The 20,627-nt window shown below is 33.5% G+C and overlaps 1 protein-coding gene across 1 annotated transcript in view; it reads right to left on the minus strand.

The window, feature by feature from the left end:
- Window positions 1-20,627, minus strand: part of SP3 (Sp3 transcription factor) — a 47,090-nt gene that overhangs the window by 7,648 nt on the left and 18,815 nt on the right. The window contains exon 5 of the mRNA XM_031451679.2: window positions 2,007-2,199. Within this exon, the coding sequence (XP_031307539.2) occupies window positions 2,007-2,199 (193 nt within the window). The remainder of the gene's footprint in view (window positions 1-2,006; window positions 2,200-20,627) is intronic.

The raw sequence follows: 20,627 nt of genomic DNA on the forward strand, positions 1-20,627 counted from the left end.
AAAGTGATAAATATATTTAAAAATGATAAAATCCATTGTTGACAAGGGTGTGGGAAAGCAGATACTCTCATGTACCACTAGTGGAGTATAAGTTGATACAACCTTTCTAAATTCCCTTTGATTCAACAATTCCACCTTTGCCAACCTATACTGATGAAATAATCAGACAGATGTGCAAAGATGTGTAAGGATTAGAACAACATTAAACTCCCAAAAACGATGTTAAACTCTATACAGCTATACAACTGAATACTATTACAAGTCATTAAAAAATTGATGCAGACTCTATATAGACTTGGAAATATGATCACAAAAATTTTCAAAAGAACAGACATGTAAAACAGTGAGAACAAGACATTCTACTTTAAAACATATTTAAACTCTGGAAGGATATATACAAAAATGCTACAGTAGTCATCTTGAAGTGGGGTAGGAGTTTGGTATTCTTTTAATACTCTTCTATATTTCTAAATTCTTATAAGCATGCATTAGTTTAATAAACATAAATTAAGAAGGTTTTCAATTTAAAAAGAATAAGCAAAACATAGGCAAGGCCTTGACTCTCAATTAGATTTGACTTCCATGAACAATTTATCTTGAAAGTTCCTCTAAAAATGATGGTAAATTTCAGAAAAGTTATTGCCTAACCAGAATTCCACACTAATTTATTTAAATTGACCAAAACATTTCAAAGAATAAAATTTCAGACAACTGAATAATTACTGGTAGTAATACAAATGCCTAAGGATCAGATGCAGAAGCAAATCCACTTGGGAGGCAGTATGTGTAGTGGTTAAGGCCCTGGAGTAAGAAAATGGGTCCAAATCCCACTTCTGTATGCTCTTAAGAGTCATTCAACCTCTCCATGCCTCACTTATAAGACCATCTCGAACACAGAACGCTCTCAGTGTTAACAGTTATTAGTCATTACTATTATTGTGAATGAGCTGGCCAATGTACAAACCAACTCAAAGGGAGACAGGCTCTATTAGTTCATGCTCATTAACTGTATTAACAGTTGTGGAGTTTTTTTCAGTCTATTTAAAGAGTTCATTTCTGAGAGAGGTATGTTAAGCCCTTTCACTGTAACTGGAGGATATGATTAGTATGTATTTAGAATTCTATCAGTTTTTGCCCTATATATTTCAAAACTGTGAAAAAGGTATCATGGCTATTAAATCTTCTTATATTATTAAGAAATATATCCCTATCTATTCATTTGATATTTTCACCTTAATCTTACCATGCTTGATATTAACACTGCTACCCAAGTTTTCTTTTTGTTAACATTTGCCTAATAAATCTTTTCCATCACTTTATTTTCAACATTCCTGTGACAATTTGAGATGTTCCTATAATCAAAAAGGCTGGATTTTATGTTTTCTTAAATATGATCTGAGTTTCAGTCTCTTATTAAGCTTAATCCAACCACATTTAATATAATTACTGATCTGTTCTGGGTTTTACTCCTGTCATGTTAAGTCTTTATTTATGTTTATTTTAAAAAAACAATGAACTGAAATATTACAGTTCCACTTTTAAAAAATTCCATCAAGGCTTATTACTCATTTCTGTTGAAAATGGAAAATATTTATGCTTTATCATTATCAACTATTTCTGAACTTCTTATTTCTATATTATATAACTGCTATTCTCAAGCTAAGAATCAACTTTTAAATCTGTATTTAGGCTAATTCCATTGCTACTTTGCAAACAGACTAATTTTTGATAGGCCTGTTAAATGGTATCTAGCTGTACTTTTTTTAAAGAAAGTAAACTAAGTAATTTTAGTTTAAAAAAGGCATTTAGATCTGAAAATTTGACTTCACATATTTTGTTCTAATTTTTTCTGCCACACTCATACAGACAAACACACAAAATGATCATGTAATGAATAATTTCCATAATTTAGTGACAGGGCATGCAGTATTTCAAAAATAAGGCTGATGATATTAAGTCTTTAAAAAAAAAAAGAAAGAAAAAGAGTATGTTTCATGTGTGCATACCTCCCACCACCTTCTTTACAGTTGGGACAGGTGCAAGCTACCCTCCGAAGTCTTTTTCCTTCTTGATGTTGTTGGTCCCCTTCTTCATCTACCACCTGTACTCTTAAATGTGTTAGATCATTGGTATTCAATGTAGAATCACCACTGAGCTGCCACTCTTCAGGATCAGGTTCTTCTTCCTTGATCCTAATATCTAAAGAAAAAAACAAATACAGATGAGAAGCAGCCCATTGGCCCAAAAAGATAGCATAGATCTGAGCCTCTCTAAGGTAAAAAGAATACTAGATAAAAGTCAAAAATCATCCATTTGTGGAGCATAAACACTGCTCCTTGTTGTGGCTTATTCTTTCAAAACAATATATTTTATTCTAAATATAAGAGATTAAGCCAAAAAGCAAGTAAAGCCAGCATGAGAGCTTGCTTTTTAAGATTCATTAAGAAAAACATTTTTTTTTGAGCAAGCTGAGTCATAAAACAATCTGAAACTTCAATTATAATTGTTCAAATAGTCAGTGAATCCAACGGTCAACTCAATTGGAACAAATTCTAATGCTGTAAACCTCTCTTTTACAGCCTATCAATTATGCCTATCTGTAGTTACTATGGGAACACAAAATGTAGGTACTATGGGAATGCAATCAAGCCTCTCTGTAGGTACTGTGAAATTATTACTCACAAACCTAAGCTTTAAAGTCATTAGTTACTAAAATATCTATAATGGCCACACCACAGTATCACTGTGCAAGAAGGTGAAAAAGTGTAAGAGAGTTTCTATTTTCAAGGAGTTTTATTATAAACCAGGCTGGGAAACAAAATGAGCATGCAATGGTGAGAGGAAGAGTGGATATGGCAGGAAATTATATCATTTTCTCAGCATAGCCAAATATCTTTCTTTGTATTGCTAATGATATAAAATCATTTTCTATGTGAAACTGAGGTTTTTCATCTCAGAAAACTAATTCTTAAAAAAAAAAAAAAAGAATTTAGAACACTGAATATAACCATCTTTGGTAAAACAAATTCCTGCAAATTTTTATTTTGATTCATGTAAACTAAAAATCTTAATGGAAATTTATTATTTTAGATCTATCAGTCTAACAATTGGAGCAAAAATAGCCGAAAAAAAATCAAATGTGCCCTAATAACTCTTGAATTTATACAATGAAAACTAGAACGTACAATCAAGAAAAATGTCTCAGTTTAAAACTAGTTTATCAGAATAACTACAACTAAGAATCAAGGAGGGAAATGGGAAGAGAGGAGACTCTTGCCTGGGCAACAGGGCAGATGGTGGTGCCATTCACTGAGATAGGAAATACTGGAGAAGGTCCAGAGGGAGGTAAAGAAGGACAGTTAATAAATTCAAGGTTGAAGATCATGGAATCTAAACTGTTTGTGAGACAAACCAGTAAAAAAGCTGGACTTATATACAGTTGGGAGTCCATCCAAAGAACAGGTTAGATCATTCAAGGGCTATGTGTAGAATTAGAAGAAACAGTGGCCTATGAGGAACACAAACATTTAAGGAAAAAAGAAGATGAAGAATGTGCAAAGGAAAGGAGTACCCAGGAAAATGTGCTACATTAAAGAAAGAAGAAGGAAGTGGTCAATATCAAATACTGCCAAAAATCAAGAAAGAAACTAAGAAAATGAGCAAGAAGTGAAAAAGTGTTTAATAACAAGTATAGGTAAGTTTTTCAAAATGTCTGGCTTAAGAGGGAGACAAACATGGCAGAAGAGGCTAAAGGGGATCAAAGAAGACAGTCTGGGGGAGGGAGTTGAGCTGATGGAGCACAGCTACTTCTTCCTCTACTACATGAGGGAAGAAGACATAAGGCACATTTGTTCATTCAATAAATAATTAGCTACCATGTGCCATGAACTGTGCTAGACCCCAGATGCAGAGAGAATTTGATAGCTGGAAATTAAGGGGAAATTGGTTTTTATTTCCTCAGTGAAATTTCAGGATAAAAGACTAGATATGTATAAAATTCACCCAGAAACTCAACAAAAATGAGTATTGACCTCTGTTCCTTTACAGTAAGGTGTCCACCTGCATCACTGTGATAAAACATTTAATCACTTGCACAAATACTGCATAGTACTAGTTTTTTTATAAGTTAAATAAAAGACACAGCATATGGATATTACATATCCTAAGTTGGATAAATTTTAAGTCCATAAAATGAAGAATTTTATCAGATGTTTTTAAAGCTGCTCATCTTACATTATTTGTGACAAGACAGCAAGAAAAAAGGAGGACAGAATACTAATAGCAAAAATAAAGGAGTCTAGAGAGACAGAAGAAAAATTTAAAGACAACACAGAGAACAAAAAAAAAAGCAACTGATGAGAGAGAGCAAGAATGAAATGCAATCTGACTGAGGGGACAAAGATACTATTACAGGGTGTTCTTGCTCATATTGCTAATTCTCTCTGGAACCTACAAAATATGTTTATAGTGTGTCATGGGCATAGATACCTATAACAAAGTTCTCCTTATTGAATCTGAATATAACATAGGTATGAAGAACTTACCATGTCCAAATTGAACACATCTTGTCCACTCACCAAACCCTCTCCTTGCACCCCTCTTAGTTAATAATTACAAGCCATCTAACTGTTCAAACTATCAACTTCAGGTGAGTCCTGTCAGTCCATTCCCTGCCTCTCATTTCTTTTTTGCCAATCCAACTTCTATACAGCTCCCAGAATTTTCCTCCTAAACAAAAATCTGATGGCATCACTTTCCTGATTCATTACCTGTACTAATCCTCTGTTTTCTACAATATTAAGTCCTAACTCATTAAGTTAGTATTCAAGAACCTTCTCAATCTGGCCCCAACCTGCTCTTCCAACTTCAGTGTTAAAATACTGAAGTTCTCATTTTCAGAACACATATCCTTTCTTAATGCCACACCCTCACATGTGCCTCTTGCCTAGCCTGGTTTCTAGCTCTTTCCTTTTTCATCTAACCTCTACTTATAGTTCAAATGTCATCTTCTCTATACATGCTTATGGTAGAATTAATTCTACTTATTGGTTCATAATATCCCTTTAGATAATGAATACTTCACTCAAAAGTGCTCAGAAATTACAATCCAACTAAATGAACAAACCCTTCCCTCTTACGGAGGAACTTCTAATAGAGGTAATAATCTACCTGGAAAAACTTTGTCCTCTACTTTCCTATGCTCCTTTTATCTGTATGTATTATGCAAACAATATATAAAGAGAAGATTTTTTAAAGATTAAGAGTCAGTTCATATGGACAAGACCCCAAAGTGCTCACTTAAGACAATAAATCAATTGCCCAACAAGTGTTACACCCGATTTTTAAGCATTTTACTTGCTCATACACATCTGAGATATCTTAGAATCAATCATAAATTTAACTAATCTAGTAAATCTCAAATAATTCCCCTTTAAAACTGGCATATCAGTTTAACAGACACCTTAAAAAGAAGTCTTCAGTACTAGGCAGTCAAATTTATATCTTCCTCAATATCTCAGTGTAGTTAATAGACAAGTATTTTTCCCCATACTTTATTAGTGCTCTACATGGTACCTAGTTATTTAGAAATCTACTGTTGATCAAGCTCAGGAAAAGAAGGAATGCCATCAAAATGGACCACAAAAGTATGAAAAGGTATTCAATATTATTAGATATCAGAATTAAAATTAACATCAGTGAAATAAATATACTGCACACCAAGATGGCTAAAATTTTTTAAACAATTATTTAAAAAGTAGTAGAGCAACTGAAACTCCCACGCTGCTGGTGGGTGTGTACATCGGTATAACAACTTTGGAAGCTCTTTTGACAGTATCTTTTAAAGCTGAACTTACGTATACTCTATAACCCAAGTAACTTCACTCCAACAGAAATGCATACACACATGACACCAGAAGTACAGAAATTCATTCTAAACTGGAAACAACTCATATATCCATTAGTGTTGGAACGGAAAATAGATCATGATATATTCATTCATACAATGGAACATGTTAAAACAATGAAATTAACAACTTATATGCAACAGGAAATCACAGACATAATTTTAAACAAGACACACACTTTCTCTCATACGTATTTATCTTTATCTATATATATAAATAGATACTCCGTTTAAATAAAGCTCAAAACAACACTACTATATAGTGACTGCCTACCTTTATGGGGGGAATGACTGGGTATAGGGAGATTGGCTGAGTTGCTGGCAATATCTTATTTCTTGATCCAGGTGATAATTTTTCCTATGTGTTCATTTTATAAAAATTCATCAAGTTCCACACATATACTTTGCACATTTTTCTGAGTGTATATTACAATTCAATATAAAGATTATTCTGAATAAAAAATTTAAAGTAATCTATAGGAGATTACTTAGGAAATCTGTTAAAGACAGTCAATCAACGTTTGTTGTGGTTTCATCTCTAGTTCCTAAACAATCAAGTAGTTCCTTCTCGCATCATCAGAATTAAAAAACAAAAACATAAACGTAAAAACCTTAAGATGACTGTGCTCTAAAAATTAAGTCCATAATTTGAAGTTTAGAATATGTTAAATAAATATGTGAGTGACTACAATATGCCAGTCACTGTTCTAGGTTCTAAGGATAAAACTTAACAAGAGTTAAGCTCATGCCTTTATTGAGTTTCCTTTTTCGTGGGAGATGACAGAACAAATAAACATGTAAGTACTAACCCCCGAACAATGCAGAAGTTAGGGGTGCTGTCCCTCTGCACAGTCATATACATCTGTAGATTCAACCAACCACAAATGGTGTAGTACTGTTGTACTTACTACTAAAAACTCTGTGTGTAAATGGATCTGAGCAGCTCAAACTCATGTTCAAAGGTCAACTGTACATGGTATTTTAGGTTGTGGTTAACTGTTATTGGAAAAAGTAGTGTAAGGACAGACAGGAGAGAAAGGAGAGGAGTACTAGCTGTTTTAGAGTGGTCAGAAAAAGCTTTGCCAATACAGTGACATTTAATGCTGAAAGAGGCAAAAGAGCAAGAAGCATTCCAGGCAGAAGGAAAGGCAAGATGATGTATGCTTAACGTTTTCAGAGAAATGCAAGGAGGCCTGTGTGACTGGAGTGAAATGAATGCAGAGGAAAGTAGTTAAGTGGTAAGATAGCAGAGATAAAAATGCAAAGGTGGGATAAGATCATATTTGATGTTATACATTGTGTATTACCTTGCAGGCCATTAGAGGTTTACAGTTTATTTAGTGAGGGCCACTGAGAGTAGAGGGGTGATGATAGTCTAAAACTAGCTGTTAATGAAGAAGCGGTAAGAAATGGTCAGAGTCAGGAAATATTTTGTAGGTAGAGTTAAAGACATTTGCTAACAGATTTGGTAACAGGGTTTCATGTGAGGTATAAGAACAAGGGGTTAAAGACAATTCCAAGGTTTCACTCCTGAGCAACTAGAAGGAGTTGCCATTAACCAAAACAGAGTAGACTGGAGGTAGAAAAGATTATGAAGAGGGTGCCAGTCAGGGGTCCATTTTTGGATATGAAAGTTTTGAGGTACCTATGAAATATCCAAATGATAATGTTGACCAAGCAGTTAACAGATCTGGAGTTCAGACAGAAATATGGCCTACAGATACAAATTTGGGCATTGTCAACATATATAGTTGGTTACTGAGAGTCACCTGGAATTAAGTTTATATAGGAAGAAATCCTGGGGATTCCTGGGGCATTTTAAAGTTAACAAGCAGAGGAGATTAAAAAAAAAGCCAGTGGGACAGGAGGAAACTGTCCAGAAGCCAAGTGAAGAAATCATTTCAAGAACATAATCATAGATGTCAAATGCTTGTTAGTCAATGTTAGTCAAGTAAAATGACTATTGAGAAATGACTTTTGGATGTAACAATGTGGTAATCATTGGTGATCTTGACAAGAGCTGTTTCAATAGAGAAGTAAGGATATAACTCTGCCCAGAGTAGATTGAAGAGAATGGAAAGCAGATGAAATGGAAACAAGTATATACAACTTCTTCCAAGAGTTTTGCCAGGAAATCAAGCATTATAAAAATGGCACTGAAGTTCCTAAGCTTAGCCCACGAGGGTAGATTTAACATGTAAGAGTAACTGAAATAGTGCTACCGAAAATAAAGGTTAGTTTACACTACCTATATAATATACACTAGTAGTATAAAAAGTGAATATACAAACTTGACTTTTGGTACATAAGGAAAAACAAGTTTAAATGCAAGAAAAAAAAGTAAGTAATGTAAATAGAAATTCTCAAGGACATTTCCATATACATATAAGAACTTTAAAAACTAACAGCACTGGTTTTTTATTATGTCTATTCTCTATCTCAAAATGTTTATATTTCCTTTTCATCTGGCTGGTATATGATTGTTAGTAACTTTGTTCCATAATTATGATTGTTTTCAAGGCTTACCCCAATAAAACAAGTTTTTGAAAGGGATATAAAAATGAAAATTTTTTTCCAATTTCCTGCACACCTGGGGAAGAGTTAAAGAAAAAGAAGAACTTTAAATGATGAAAAAATACACACACACACACACACAGAGTATGGTTACAAAGACTAATTTTCTTGTATAGTGAATGGACAATCACAAAATTGTAAGTTGTAGCTTAACATGTTATTAGCACACTTTAAGTAGAGAAGTACCAAAAAAGGAGAGAGTGGTGTACAGAAGTGTGGTAGTGAGGGTGGCTAAGGATGAATCCAATTTCCCATAGCCACCACTAAATAGCACTGATAACATCAAAGAGTTTGGCTGTTACTGTGGATTAAAAGAGGTTGAAGCCAGTGCTCTCCAAATCTTCCTGATTGCTTGACACTATTAGTAAGCTGTGAACATGCACCTCATGAATGTTTCTTAATTAAGCATATAAATGTAATACTATTCTAATTGATTATTAATTATAAAACACAAATAGATATATAAGAAAAAACTGTACTGTTAATCACCATAGCTCAGTATTAGACAGCATATACGTTGCAACAAAAAATTTAGGTGAGATTCAGTATCAATAACAGATGGAAACTGTCTACCATTTTCAGTGATACTTGCATTTCTTCTCTATTCAATCCATGGTTTCTTTACATGAATATTAAAGCCACTTGTCCACTTTGAAGGTTATTCAGTTAAAACCAGAAAATACAAATTCATTTAATTCAAGCACATTCACGCATATATAAACAGCAATATGCAGCAGCATGCTAAAAGCATGCAAAAAATGGACGAGTGAGCAGGCATATTACATGTAAAATCTCACACAGAATTAGTGAAGGCATCAATGGCAATTTGTATAATCAATATTAAGCGTTAAGCATTAATAACTCAGGGCCTGCCTAGATTTCTATTAAAAATACCGCCAGAAGGAAATGCTTAATGTTTCTTCCTAAGACTAATTGCTAATTATTTGTCAATAGAGCTAAGAGAATATTTAAGATAAATTCTTTACTGCTTTATCAAGTCTGAAAGATGCATATTTAAGTAACACTAGATAAATACAAATTACAGTACTGTTGATAAAATGAGACATGCTCCTTTATCAATAGCAAATCATTAGGATTTTGTTGTTCTTATCAAAGGCTTTCATGTTCTCTGCCTTCAGTTTTTAAGTACTGATGAAATTACTTCATTTGATTCTAAAAGTGTATTTTATTTACATTCTCCCTTTAATCAATTTCACTTGCCATAAAAATCACCTAAACAGAATTAAAAGATAATCCTACAAGATCTCATATATTATTTAATTAGATTTTCACATTCATAACTATTTAGATTCCTATGGACATTTCAGAGTTACCAGAAGTCTTTTTTTCCTAATTTTTCTTTCAAGGGGATAGTTCTAAATTATAGGCATGGATTTCTAAAAGTATAACTTCGCTAATTTGACCAAAAGAAGTTAACACTTTAGGGGGAGATTTTAAAATAAAATTTTGTCTTTACCAAATGTAAACACTCTCTCTCTCTGTAATTTCTGCTTTAACATGAAGCAATCTCTTTGCCATAAACCCTATTTCCTTAGATTTGGATCATTACTCTTCTATGACTGCTCCCTTCCCACTCCATGTAAATTTAATCTTAAATCTCATCTCTTTCAAATCTGATCCCCTATTTTTTTTTATAAGTTTCCCAAATTATTTTCAAAGCTTTTTACCCAATTGGAGATTATACTTTAATTATTATTCTTCCTAGTAAATCCAGATAATACAAACTTTTATAGGATATACACACATAGATATAAACGTAACTGGAAATGATTGATTTTCTAATATGCCTTATAGAAGACCTTATTTTATAGATATATCACAAATATGAGAAAGACTATGACCTGCAATTAATACACTAAAAATAGTGAAATATTAACTTTATTCAATCTGAAGTACTAGATAAGTCACTGTTAAAGGCAACAGTGTTTTACTCTATCAGATGATAACACACAAGATTTACTATTTGTCGGATACTACTGCAGGCACTTTACATTAACTTACTTCATACTCCCTCTACCCTAAGGTTTTAGTAGTATTTTTCCCTGCTTTCTGCATGAGAAAACAAAAGGTTAAGTAGTTTGCCTGAAGTCACACAGTTAAAAATGGATGGAGAAAGGACATACAACAAAGAATTACGCAAAACTATATCACAAGTATTGCTAAAGATCAGTTCCCTCCCAGGGCTAGTTCCCAGGAATAGCAGTTCTATCTCCTTACATATGAGTATGTGGCTTTAATTGTAATTTGTTCAAATCAAATTAATGGGACTTTAAAAATCTGGGGATGATAAAGAAAATGCTGTATATTCATATAATGAAATACTGTGAAGCCTTAAAACAGGAAATCTTGTTATGTGCTACAACATGGATGAGCCTTGAGAACATTATGCCAAGTGAAATAAGCCAATCACAAAAGGACACATGCTACATGAATCTACTAATGTGAAGTTATCTAAAGTAGACCAAATCGTAGAAACAGAAAGTAGAATGGTGGTTGCTAAGGGCTAGGGAGAGGAATGAGAGGGAATGGGTACAGAGTTTCAGTTTTGCCAGATGAAAAGTTCTAGAGACTGTTGCACAACAGTGTGAATATATTTAACACTACTGAACTATTATATACTTAAACAGTTAAAATGGTAAATTTAATGTTATGTGATTTTTACTATAATTTTTTAAAATCTAGGAAAATCTCCCTTCTTGCTTCCCACTCTCCTAGACGACTTATTTTAGGAGCCTTACAGATAAAATCTTCAGTGTCACAGATAAGAAGTTCAAAGTAACTATGAAGGATACACATCAAGATACTGCTGTAGACAGTACTCTTTGCTAAGGCTCATCCTTTCCCCCATACACTGTTGAGACTAACTGTCTCTCTAATTCCAGATTTAAAGAGAATACTTTAAAGCTATTCTCAAATTTTTTTAAAAAGAAACAACTGTTTTCCTTTATCACTCCCTGAAGTTAAAATAATACCGAAAAGATAGTTCCCAATAACCCCTGACTGCCATCTGAGAAACAATGAGTGATTTGTTACAAGCAGCTGCCACAACTCTCAGCATATTCAAATCCTAACAGGACCAAACATTCACACTAAAAGTACATTCAATTTTTAGAGACAACTAAAGATGATCTGAATTCACATGTTATGAAAAATACTAAGTATTTAAACTGGAAGATATAAGTTTTGAGCTTCATTCAAAACAAACCATGACCATAATATAAACTGGCTCCCTACATTTTATCTATCACCTAATCTTCATTGGAATAAGCAAAACACCTTCTTAGTCTAAGCAATTCAGGAGAAAAGACACTGTTGTTGTTTGTTGTTTTTTAAAGTCTTCTTTAGTAAGACCAAGGGAGGAAATATATAAAAACAGCAGTAAGTTATATATGATTTTTTTTAAAAAGCTCACCTCTCACAATCCAATTCTCAGTTTTCCTATCATCCATCCAGTAAACATATCTTCTCCCATGTTCACATATGTTTGTTACTCACCAAGAATGCAAAACATAGCTCTACATTAATTCTATTCCTAATCCACTCTAATTTCATGTTGCAAGAAAATTCTCTTCCAAACTAGATGGTTTGCAGTCATCTCTTAAAATACTCTTTAAAAAAAAATAGCTATGACAGAACATATTTCAGTTACGTTGTTTAGATACTATATATTATTACGATTTGTTGAAATACAATGGCAATGGCATATAATAAACTTTTTCTCAAATTTAAATAACCTGTGTTCTTTTCTAAGTTTTAATTCTAAAAACTTTAAAAAAAATTAAACATTGGAAAAGAGTATGATTTACTATTTCAATGTTTAATTATTTGTATATCACTTTAAAAATACACCAAAAACTTCTAAAGTTCAAAACCTTCAGGGCATAAGTTGTTTAGGATGGTAATTTACCAGATAACTACAAGTTACCATATTTTGAATGGAAATCTCTTCAGAATTAATTATACATTTCCCTGCTTTCTTTAGTGGGAAGCTCAGTCTAATGACTCAAATTTATTATTAAAAATAATTTATGGTATTAAATAAGCCCCTAGAACACTGTACTAAAAACATACAGAATTTCAGTTTCTTACTTCTTCTATCTACTTCATTTTTTTGTTTTTTCTTTTTTACCTTCTTCCCAATTCTGCAGGTATCATCCTTTACCTCCCAGGCCATTACATCCATCGTCCATTCCAAGGTATATCTTCCACGCCAGTTTTAAATTTAGAAATCAGCCAGGATTGTTAAAACTATATATAAATATTGGATAAATGAGGCCTAAAGAAAGCACCGAAGGCTTCGCCTAAGAAACCCAAACTCCCCAAAAATGAAGACAGCCACAGTGACTGTACATGGCTCCAACCCAGGCATTTTCAAACTGCAGCTCCTTAAAGGACAGTGTCAGCAGAAAAGATGACTACATACAGAGTCTCAGGCTCTCATATGAATCAGAGCAATCATATACCATCAGTTTTGTACCCCGGGGTTCTACCTAAGGCTTCGTTTGAGGAAAGATTCTACTCCAGCACTGAACTAAAATTGATGTTGTTGCCACAAACACTAGAACTAGAAAAAATAATGGTTTGGGGTTTTTCCCTTGCCCCCTTATTTAAAAAATTATCTTTATACGAAAGGTTCCCTTGATTTCCTCAATCCTGTGTTTAAAATGCACATTATTTTTCTAAGGATTATTCACTACCCTTTCTATGGATTCAACAATCTTAATTTGAGTTACTACCACCAGAAATGGGAAAAAATGTTTTAAATAATCCAGTAAATCACATCTACATATAACTTTGAACAATTATTTCTAGTTAAAATGTTACAAGTTTCACTGTTTTCTAATTTTTCCTGTGCCTTCTACATAATCTCTTTGCCTTATTACCTATATATATAAAAGGTAATTAGTCCATGTGTGGGTTTGCCTATTATAAGGAATATAAGCCTAAAAGCTGTTATCTCTGCAGTTGTAGAATCTGTACACTTTCTTCTTTCCTCAAATTTCAATGTATTCAATTCAAACATTTACTGAGCACCTACTGTGACTAAAATTATAACCTAACACATCGATCAGAACTAGTGAGGCGGTGCTACAATAACAAACAATCCCAAAATCTCAATGGCTTGACACAACAGTTTATTTCTCATTAACTTTACATGTCCAATTCTGACTGGCAGGTCCCTCAGGACTCCACTTGACACATGCTTCCAAGATTGTCTTGCCAAGGAAGGTAAAAGGTAATGTGATAAATCACATCCTGCTCTTAAACTTCCATTCACATTTTATTGGCCATAGTGAGTCACATGGACATGCCTGACATCAAAAATGACATAAAAGGGCAATCCTATTATGTGATTAGAAGACAAGTAGTCTACTTATGAAGAATCATGACTCCCAAGTCCCTATGTTGGTCAAATATTCAATACACTCTTTGTCCCACATCTGGATACATCTGTTTCCTCTATACAGAAGATAACCCCTAAATCCCACCTAGTTACAGCGTCAAGCTCCTTAAAGGTCAGGATCTGTGAACAATGTGGAAATAACCTTTTCAGGTCCAGATGTGGCCCTTCTTCACAGAGATCTATTTACTAAAATAAGTTATCTACGTCCCTTCACAGACATGATACACAAAGACAGAAAAAGTTAAGTATAACCATAAAAACCACACTTGCTAGTTTATTTCCCTTCCCAACTCTGACAACAATATGATCTTTTTAGAGGACTCATCTTTTATTCTCGGTAGCTTATCACTAAATTCTATAGATTCATCTTTTGAAATGTCTAGCATTTTTACTTCCTTACTTTAGCCATGTGTAACTGAAATAGCTTCCTATCATCTTTATTGCCAGTTCTTCCCATCCCAATCTATTCCTGAAGTGTATCTTCCAAGAGTTGATTTATTCATGTTATTCATTTGTTCAAAAATCTTCCAGGGCTTAAGTTAAAAAACATTAAAATCCTCACCAATAGTATTTAGAGCTCTCTATTCTTAACCAAACGTGTCCCACGAGTCTCTAGTCCCAAAAGAACATCGCAGCCTTCTATTTATGCTATTACAGCATTTCCCGAAGTGTTCCTCACAATTAACCTAATGAAATACTCATCTCCAGAGATGTGTAATCTGAAAAAGAAAAAGGATGCTGCTTCCTTTCCTTAAACAGGTTTATTTTCCACAGGATTTCTCAGACTTTAACATGCTAATGAGAATTTTCATAACCTATTTAATAACACTCATTAGTATCTTACAAGCCATTTTTTGGAAAATGCTGGGCTATTAAACTTACCTTATGGATAGGCTGTACCTATTCTCATTTATATGGCTTTTTGCCTTGTTAGGTAAGATATTCCCCTGATCTTTCTACCTACAGAAATCTAGATTCCTCTACTGAAGTTCTCCTTTTTCCATAAAATCTTCCCTGACATAGCCAGAACTCTCTTTGATCTTCCACGCCTCTGGATTTTAATTCTTCTAAATCTCCTCATATGCAGACAAGACTAAATCTAAAATTCCTTCTGCTTCTCTTGGTTTTTTTCTCCCATAGGTTTGCAAGTTGGTTTCTAAAATATAACTCTCAATATCAAGAACCTTTAAAAAGCTATAAATTTAACACAATTACACAATTGGAAGTAATACAAAATAAACAAGTACCAGGCATCTCACATAACTGAACAAAATTATTCCAGAGGTAAACAGGTAAAATTTCCATTATATGTTGCCACACAAATCTATGTTTATTCTGTATCTATTACTGATATTTCATTGTTCATTCTCAACAAAAAGCACAGAGATAGAAAGATGAATAAGAAATGATTGCTGAATTCCAAAAGGAGACAATTATGTTAACTATAATAGAAAAGGAACAAGTGCAACTAAAAAGCAGAAATTTAAAGCAGGCAGGAATCAAGAAAGGCTATGGGATGAGGTAGTATCTGAGCTAAGCCTTGAAAGATGTCAACTCAAAGGTTACTTCTCTACTCTTCTCTGTTCCTAACTGTAGTTCAATGTTAGTATACCATTTACCACATTACATTAGAATCTTCTACATGACTGCCTAACCCAATGGGTTCTCAAAGAAAGGAGGGGAGATTTTGCCCTCCAGCGAACATACGGCAATGTCTGGAGCCATTTTTTTTAGTGTCACGAATGAAGAGGTTGGGGACCAACCAGCATCTAGTAAGGGATACTGCTAAATATCCTACAATGAAAAGGACAGCCACCACAACAAAGAATTATCAGGTCTAAAATATCAATAATGTGGAGATTGAAAATCCCTGGTCTTATCTTCAGAGTATGAACAATTCTGGTGCAAGAAGTATCTTATTCATCTTTGTATGCCCGGTATTGGAACTCTGAACTGTATACATATTGGTAGACTCAATAATGTTCAATTTAAAGGCAAAGAATACAATTTTATGTGTCAATTATACCTCAATACAGCTGAAATAAAAAATAAAGGCATTGGAAGAGCCAGTGAAGATTTTTAAAGAAGGCAACAAGAAGATCTGTGTTTAGGGAAGGTAACTGATGTAAAGTATATACTGGAACAACTTCTAATATCTTCCAAAATTAAAAAAATACATAATCTCTACATGTATTCTTAAGATATACATACTTTCCATAAGAGGAAAAAAATATGTATATAAGGATATCCACTGCCGTATAATCTGAAGTAAGACTGAATATAAATACCCATCAATAAGGATCTTATTAAATGACAAGATATTTGTTCAACAGAATACTGTCACTGCCCTTGCTAAGAATGAGATAGCTCTATTCTTGTAATACTAAGAGATCCAACGTAAAAACTTTTAATGTAGAAGAATGAGTACAATTTCAGAGACTGGCAGAGAATATACATGGATGGTAATGTTTGTAAATGTATCCTTCCGCCAGAGATATTACATAGTTAAAAAAAAAAAAAAACTGGCAATAATGACTACCTCTAGGGAGAGTAACAGAGGGGTTTAGATAAGGAGAGAAAAAGACTAACTCCTTAATGAGTGTTCTTTCATATATTTTTTGAATGTATGCCTTGTGCAGGTATCACTTATTGAAGAAATAAATTTTCCATAAAGAATTTTAAATGCACTGGAAAGAGGAAAGATTAGAAGCATGAAAAGCAAATTAACTATTATAACAATAGCCTAGGAGAACAATAAAAGCCAGACTAATAAAACAAGAATGGACAGGAAGAACAGATCAAAAAAACTGGCAGAGATAAAACCAAAAGGAATTGGAACTCCCAACCAGGAAACAGGGAAGAGTTAACCCTGCATCTGCATACAAACAGCTAAACATAACTGGAGAAAAAACAACTGTGCTAATTACTCCTGCAATTCTATGCCTCACCAATAATTTCACTTTCCAGTTTTCTCAGATGACCATTTCATGCCTTCTTCCTTCTTAAATTTTTAACACTTGTCCTCCTCACCCATCTCTGTTTCTTATTACAAAAGGAAATTAGAAGCAATCTGACAAAAATGCCCTTCTCTTCCTACCAACATAACTGCATCTGCAAAGCTCTATCCTGTGCCCTTCCTGTTAAAACATGATTATCCCCACTCTGTGGTCAACCTCTAAACCTGTGTCCTGTATTTCATCTAGCTCATGTTCTTAATAATTTTCCTCTATTATACCTTCCTCCTGTATCATCAATTTCTTACTCTTTATTGAGACTTTCCCAAGAAAGCCCACCTTGACCTCAAGCCTACCTCCAACTACAATGTCCTATATTTCAACATTCTTAACAGAAAAAATTCTTAAAACATTAGATAATTACTGTAATTACTATTGCTACTTCCTCTTCATCTCCTTTTAAATCACTCAATTCAGGCTTTTCTCCCCAACATGCCACTGGAACCACTTGTTACCAACAACTAGATTCCCATTCTTTATCATCTTATGTACCCTCCACAATATCTGAAAAGTTAAGGACTTCTCCTTTAAGCAGTTTACTCACTTGGCTTCCAAGGTATCACTCTTGGCTGGAAGTGCCTTCTGTTTCCTCTACTGACTCCTCCTCTACTTGTAGCTCTCTAAAATGTCGAAAATGTCCTCATATTCAGCAAGGATTTCCTCAATTTTGGTCATTTTAAGTTTCAGTCCCTGAATTTGTATTTGATTCTTTTACAAATCTGCCATGTCATTTTTATTATAGTCTCCAACTCTTTGTTAAAAATTTTCAAGCTTGACTTTTATCTCCTAGACCATAGTAAAAACAGCTGTTTTAGCCTACTTTTGGTATCTAAAGTTCCAGTAAGTGTTATTTCTGTTGTCTGATGTTTCTACTGGTTCTAATTTATGGCACATCACCTCCTCATGTGCCTGATTACCTTTGATTCTGTACTAGACATTGCATCTGAAAAAAATCTAGAAACTTAATTTGAGGCCTAGAATGATAGTATTTTCCACTCTCTTCTTTATCTATATTCTTTCCCTATTAAGTTACTAATTTTCAAACCAGCTGCACTTCAGAAATCTCTTAGGGGCTTTTAAAATACATCTTTCCTAGGCCTAATGCAGAGCAATTAACTTAGAATTAGGAGGAAGGTGAACACAAGTTTTTGGAATTTTTTAAAAGTTCCCTGTGAGAGTCTACCATACACCCAAATGTTAAAAAGCTATGACCCAAATTTTTCCATCTAGTCACATCTATCTACATTGATGGCTCCCAAAATTTTATCTCTAGCCCAACCTGAGCTCCAGATTCTGATACCCAACTGTTAACCTAAACCATCCACCTGGATATCTACTAGGTAGCTCAAATTTAACAAAGCTACCACAGAAGTCTTAATTCTCCCTTTACCCAACCCTTATTATTAGCCTAGCCAAACTATCTTCTTTTACCTGTTATTACTGCATTAGCCTTGCGCTTACTCTTGTCATCTCAGCCCTGACCCTCAGCCCTGACCCCCAGCCCTGACACCCAGCCTTGCCTGCTAATGTCCCAGGTATCTTTTGAAAACTTAAGATGTCATGTCCTTACTCAAAACCCTCCAATGTTTTCACATTAAAAAAAAAAATTTCAATGTCCTTACCATGGTCTTATCATCTAGCCCCTGCCTACTTCCAATCTCATCTTCTGACTCCTCCCATTCACTAAACGCCAGCCACTTTTGTTCATTACCTTTTCCTCCATATCTCAGTAAGTCTCCTTTTTCAATGTTCAGATCTGAATTTCTATTTTACCTCCTTATAAGGAGGTATTTTCTAACCATCCTACCTAAAATAACCACCATCCTCCATGCTTTTTCCATATTCCCTACCATTCCATAACCCTATTCTATTTTTTAAACACTAATTATATAAAATTACTGTGTTTACTTGTCTTCATCCACTAAAATACAAAAGGTATGAGAGTGGGGACTTTTGTCTCTTTTACTGTTGCAAAGAACCTAAAAATCATTACCTGGAAAACTGTAGTATACCTCAAACACTTGTTGACTCAATGAATGATGACTGACTTCTTTAATCTAAGTTGCTGGCAAGATGATGGTACTATTCATCAGAGGAGAGTTTATGAGACAGATTTATGAATTGTCCCATGTCAGGTACCCTCCCACAAACTAAAGTTGGATACAAAAATCTGTCGCCAAGAACCACTAAAATGACCAAGCAGGTTAAAGACTAGCTCTAATAAAGTTATTCTCTTAGATTAAAAATAATATAGAACTATAGAAAAATGTATCAAAAAAGCATACTAATGAAAATCACACATTAATTACATGACTTCCAATCTGTTGTGTCCATCCAGAATTCTAATTTACATTATTACTACATTATGGGGTAAACTTGGTTAATCATAAATATAATATAAATTTAATATAAAAATTCATATACTATTTCAGAAAATAAAGAGAAAAAGTATTTTAAAACAGACACTGAGCAGCCATTTGTTGAAGATGTATCTAATGAGCTGAGTTAGATGACCTAAGATTCCATGGTTTAAATCACATAGATACAAAATACTGGTATTACATATACCAAAGGTATGATATGTACCATATGACAATAATACTGTCACTATATTTACCAATGTTAAATTAAATGGATATTTCCGTAAGGACCATCCTCAAGGGATTTCATGGATCTGTGAGCACCAATTTTCCATAGAATACTAAGAAAATAACAAGTATGACCAAAAACATACATTAAAATGATTTATTTTAAAAGACACATAATGTATTCTAGGTATTTTTCCAGTCATAGAAATTATTCGAAATTCCTAATTTCTTGCACAAACTGTTGAATTGCATTAGATGACTTGGAAATCAATATAAACTAAGCTCAAAAATATGGTTCAAAGTTTCTAACTTATTTTACTCAAAAAAAAGTGTAGTAAGAACTTACATGTACTAAAACTCACCACTGACCATACTTAATGGCAAATAAATGGAGAAAATATCTGTGGTATGTGGCAAGACTCATGTCCCTCACACATAAAGATGTCTTTAAAAAAAAAAAAAAAACAATTTTTCTTACAAATCAGTAGTGGGGGAAAAACATGCAAAAAACATTAAAGGGAACTGACCAAACACAAATAGTCAATAAATATACAAAAATGTTCAAGTTCCCCAATACTAAATGAATGTATTTGATTCTATTTATACCATCCCCAAACTGTGCCATTTGATAAAATGATATCGGAGTACAAAAAAAACCCATACTCATATACAATGCTGGTGAGAGTGTTTCTGCAATATTTATAAAAGCCTCAAAAACTTCTGTATAAGGAAATAATGAGAAAGATTTTTATGTAACAGGTAAAAATGAGAAATAACCTAAATACCTAATGATAGAGGATTACTTAAATCATGAAATACTCGCACAAATACACTTAGGTAATAAAACCAAATAATTATGTGGAAAACTAATGATGTGGGGAAATGCACATAATATATTGTTTGGAAAAAAGTTATAAAGCTACTGTGTACATGACCCCAATTTTATAAAGACACACAATCAGCACAGAAAAAAGACTGGAAGATTATACAGCAGAATACTCGCAAGTAACTTAACAACTTTACTGGCTATGGGATTACTAGTACTTTTTTTTCCTGTTTCCTTGTCAGGACTGTCCTGAATTTCTACATCTGCTATTACTTTTTCTTTACTACACTTCTTT

This window comes from Camelus dromedarius, chromosome 4 (genome assembly GCF_036321535.1).
Source record: "Camelus dromedarius isolate mCamDro1 chromosome 4, mCamDro1.pat, whole genome shotgun sequence".
Lineage (NCBI taxonomy): Eukaryota > Metazoa > Chordata > Mammalia > Artiodactyla > Camelidae > Camelus > Camelus dromedarius.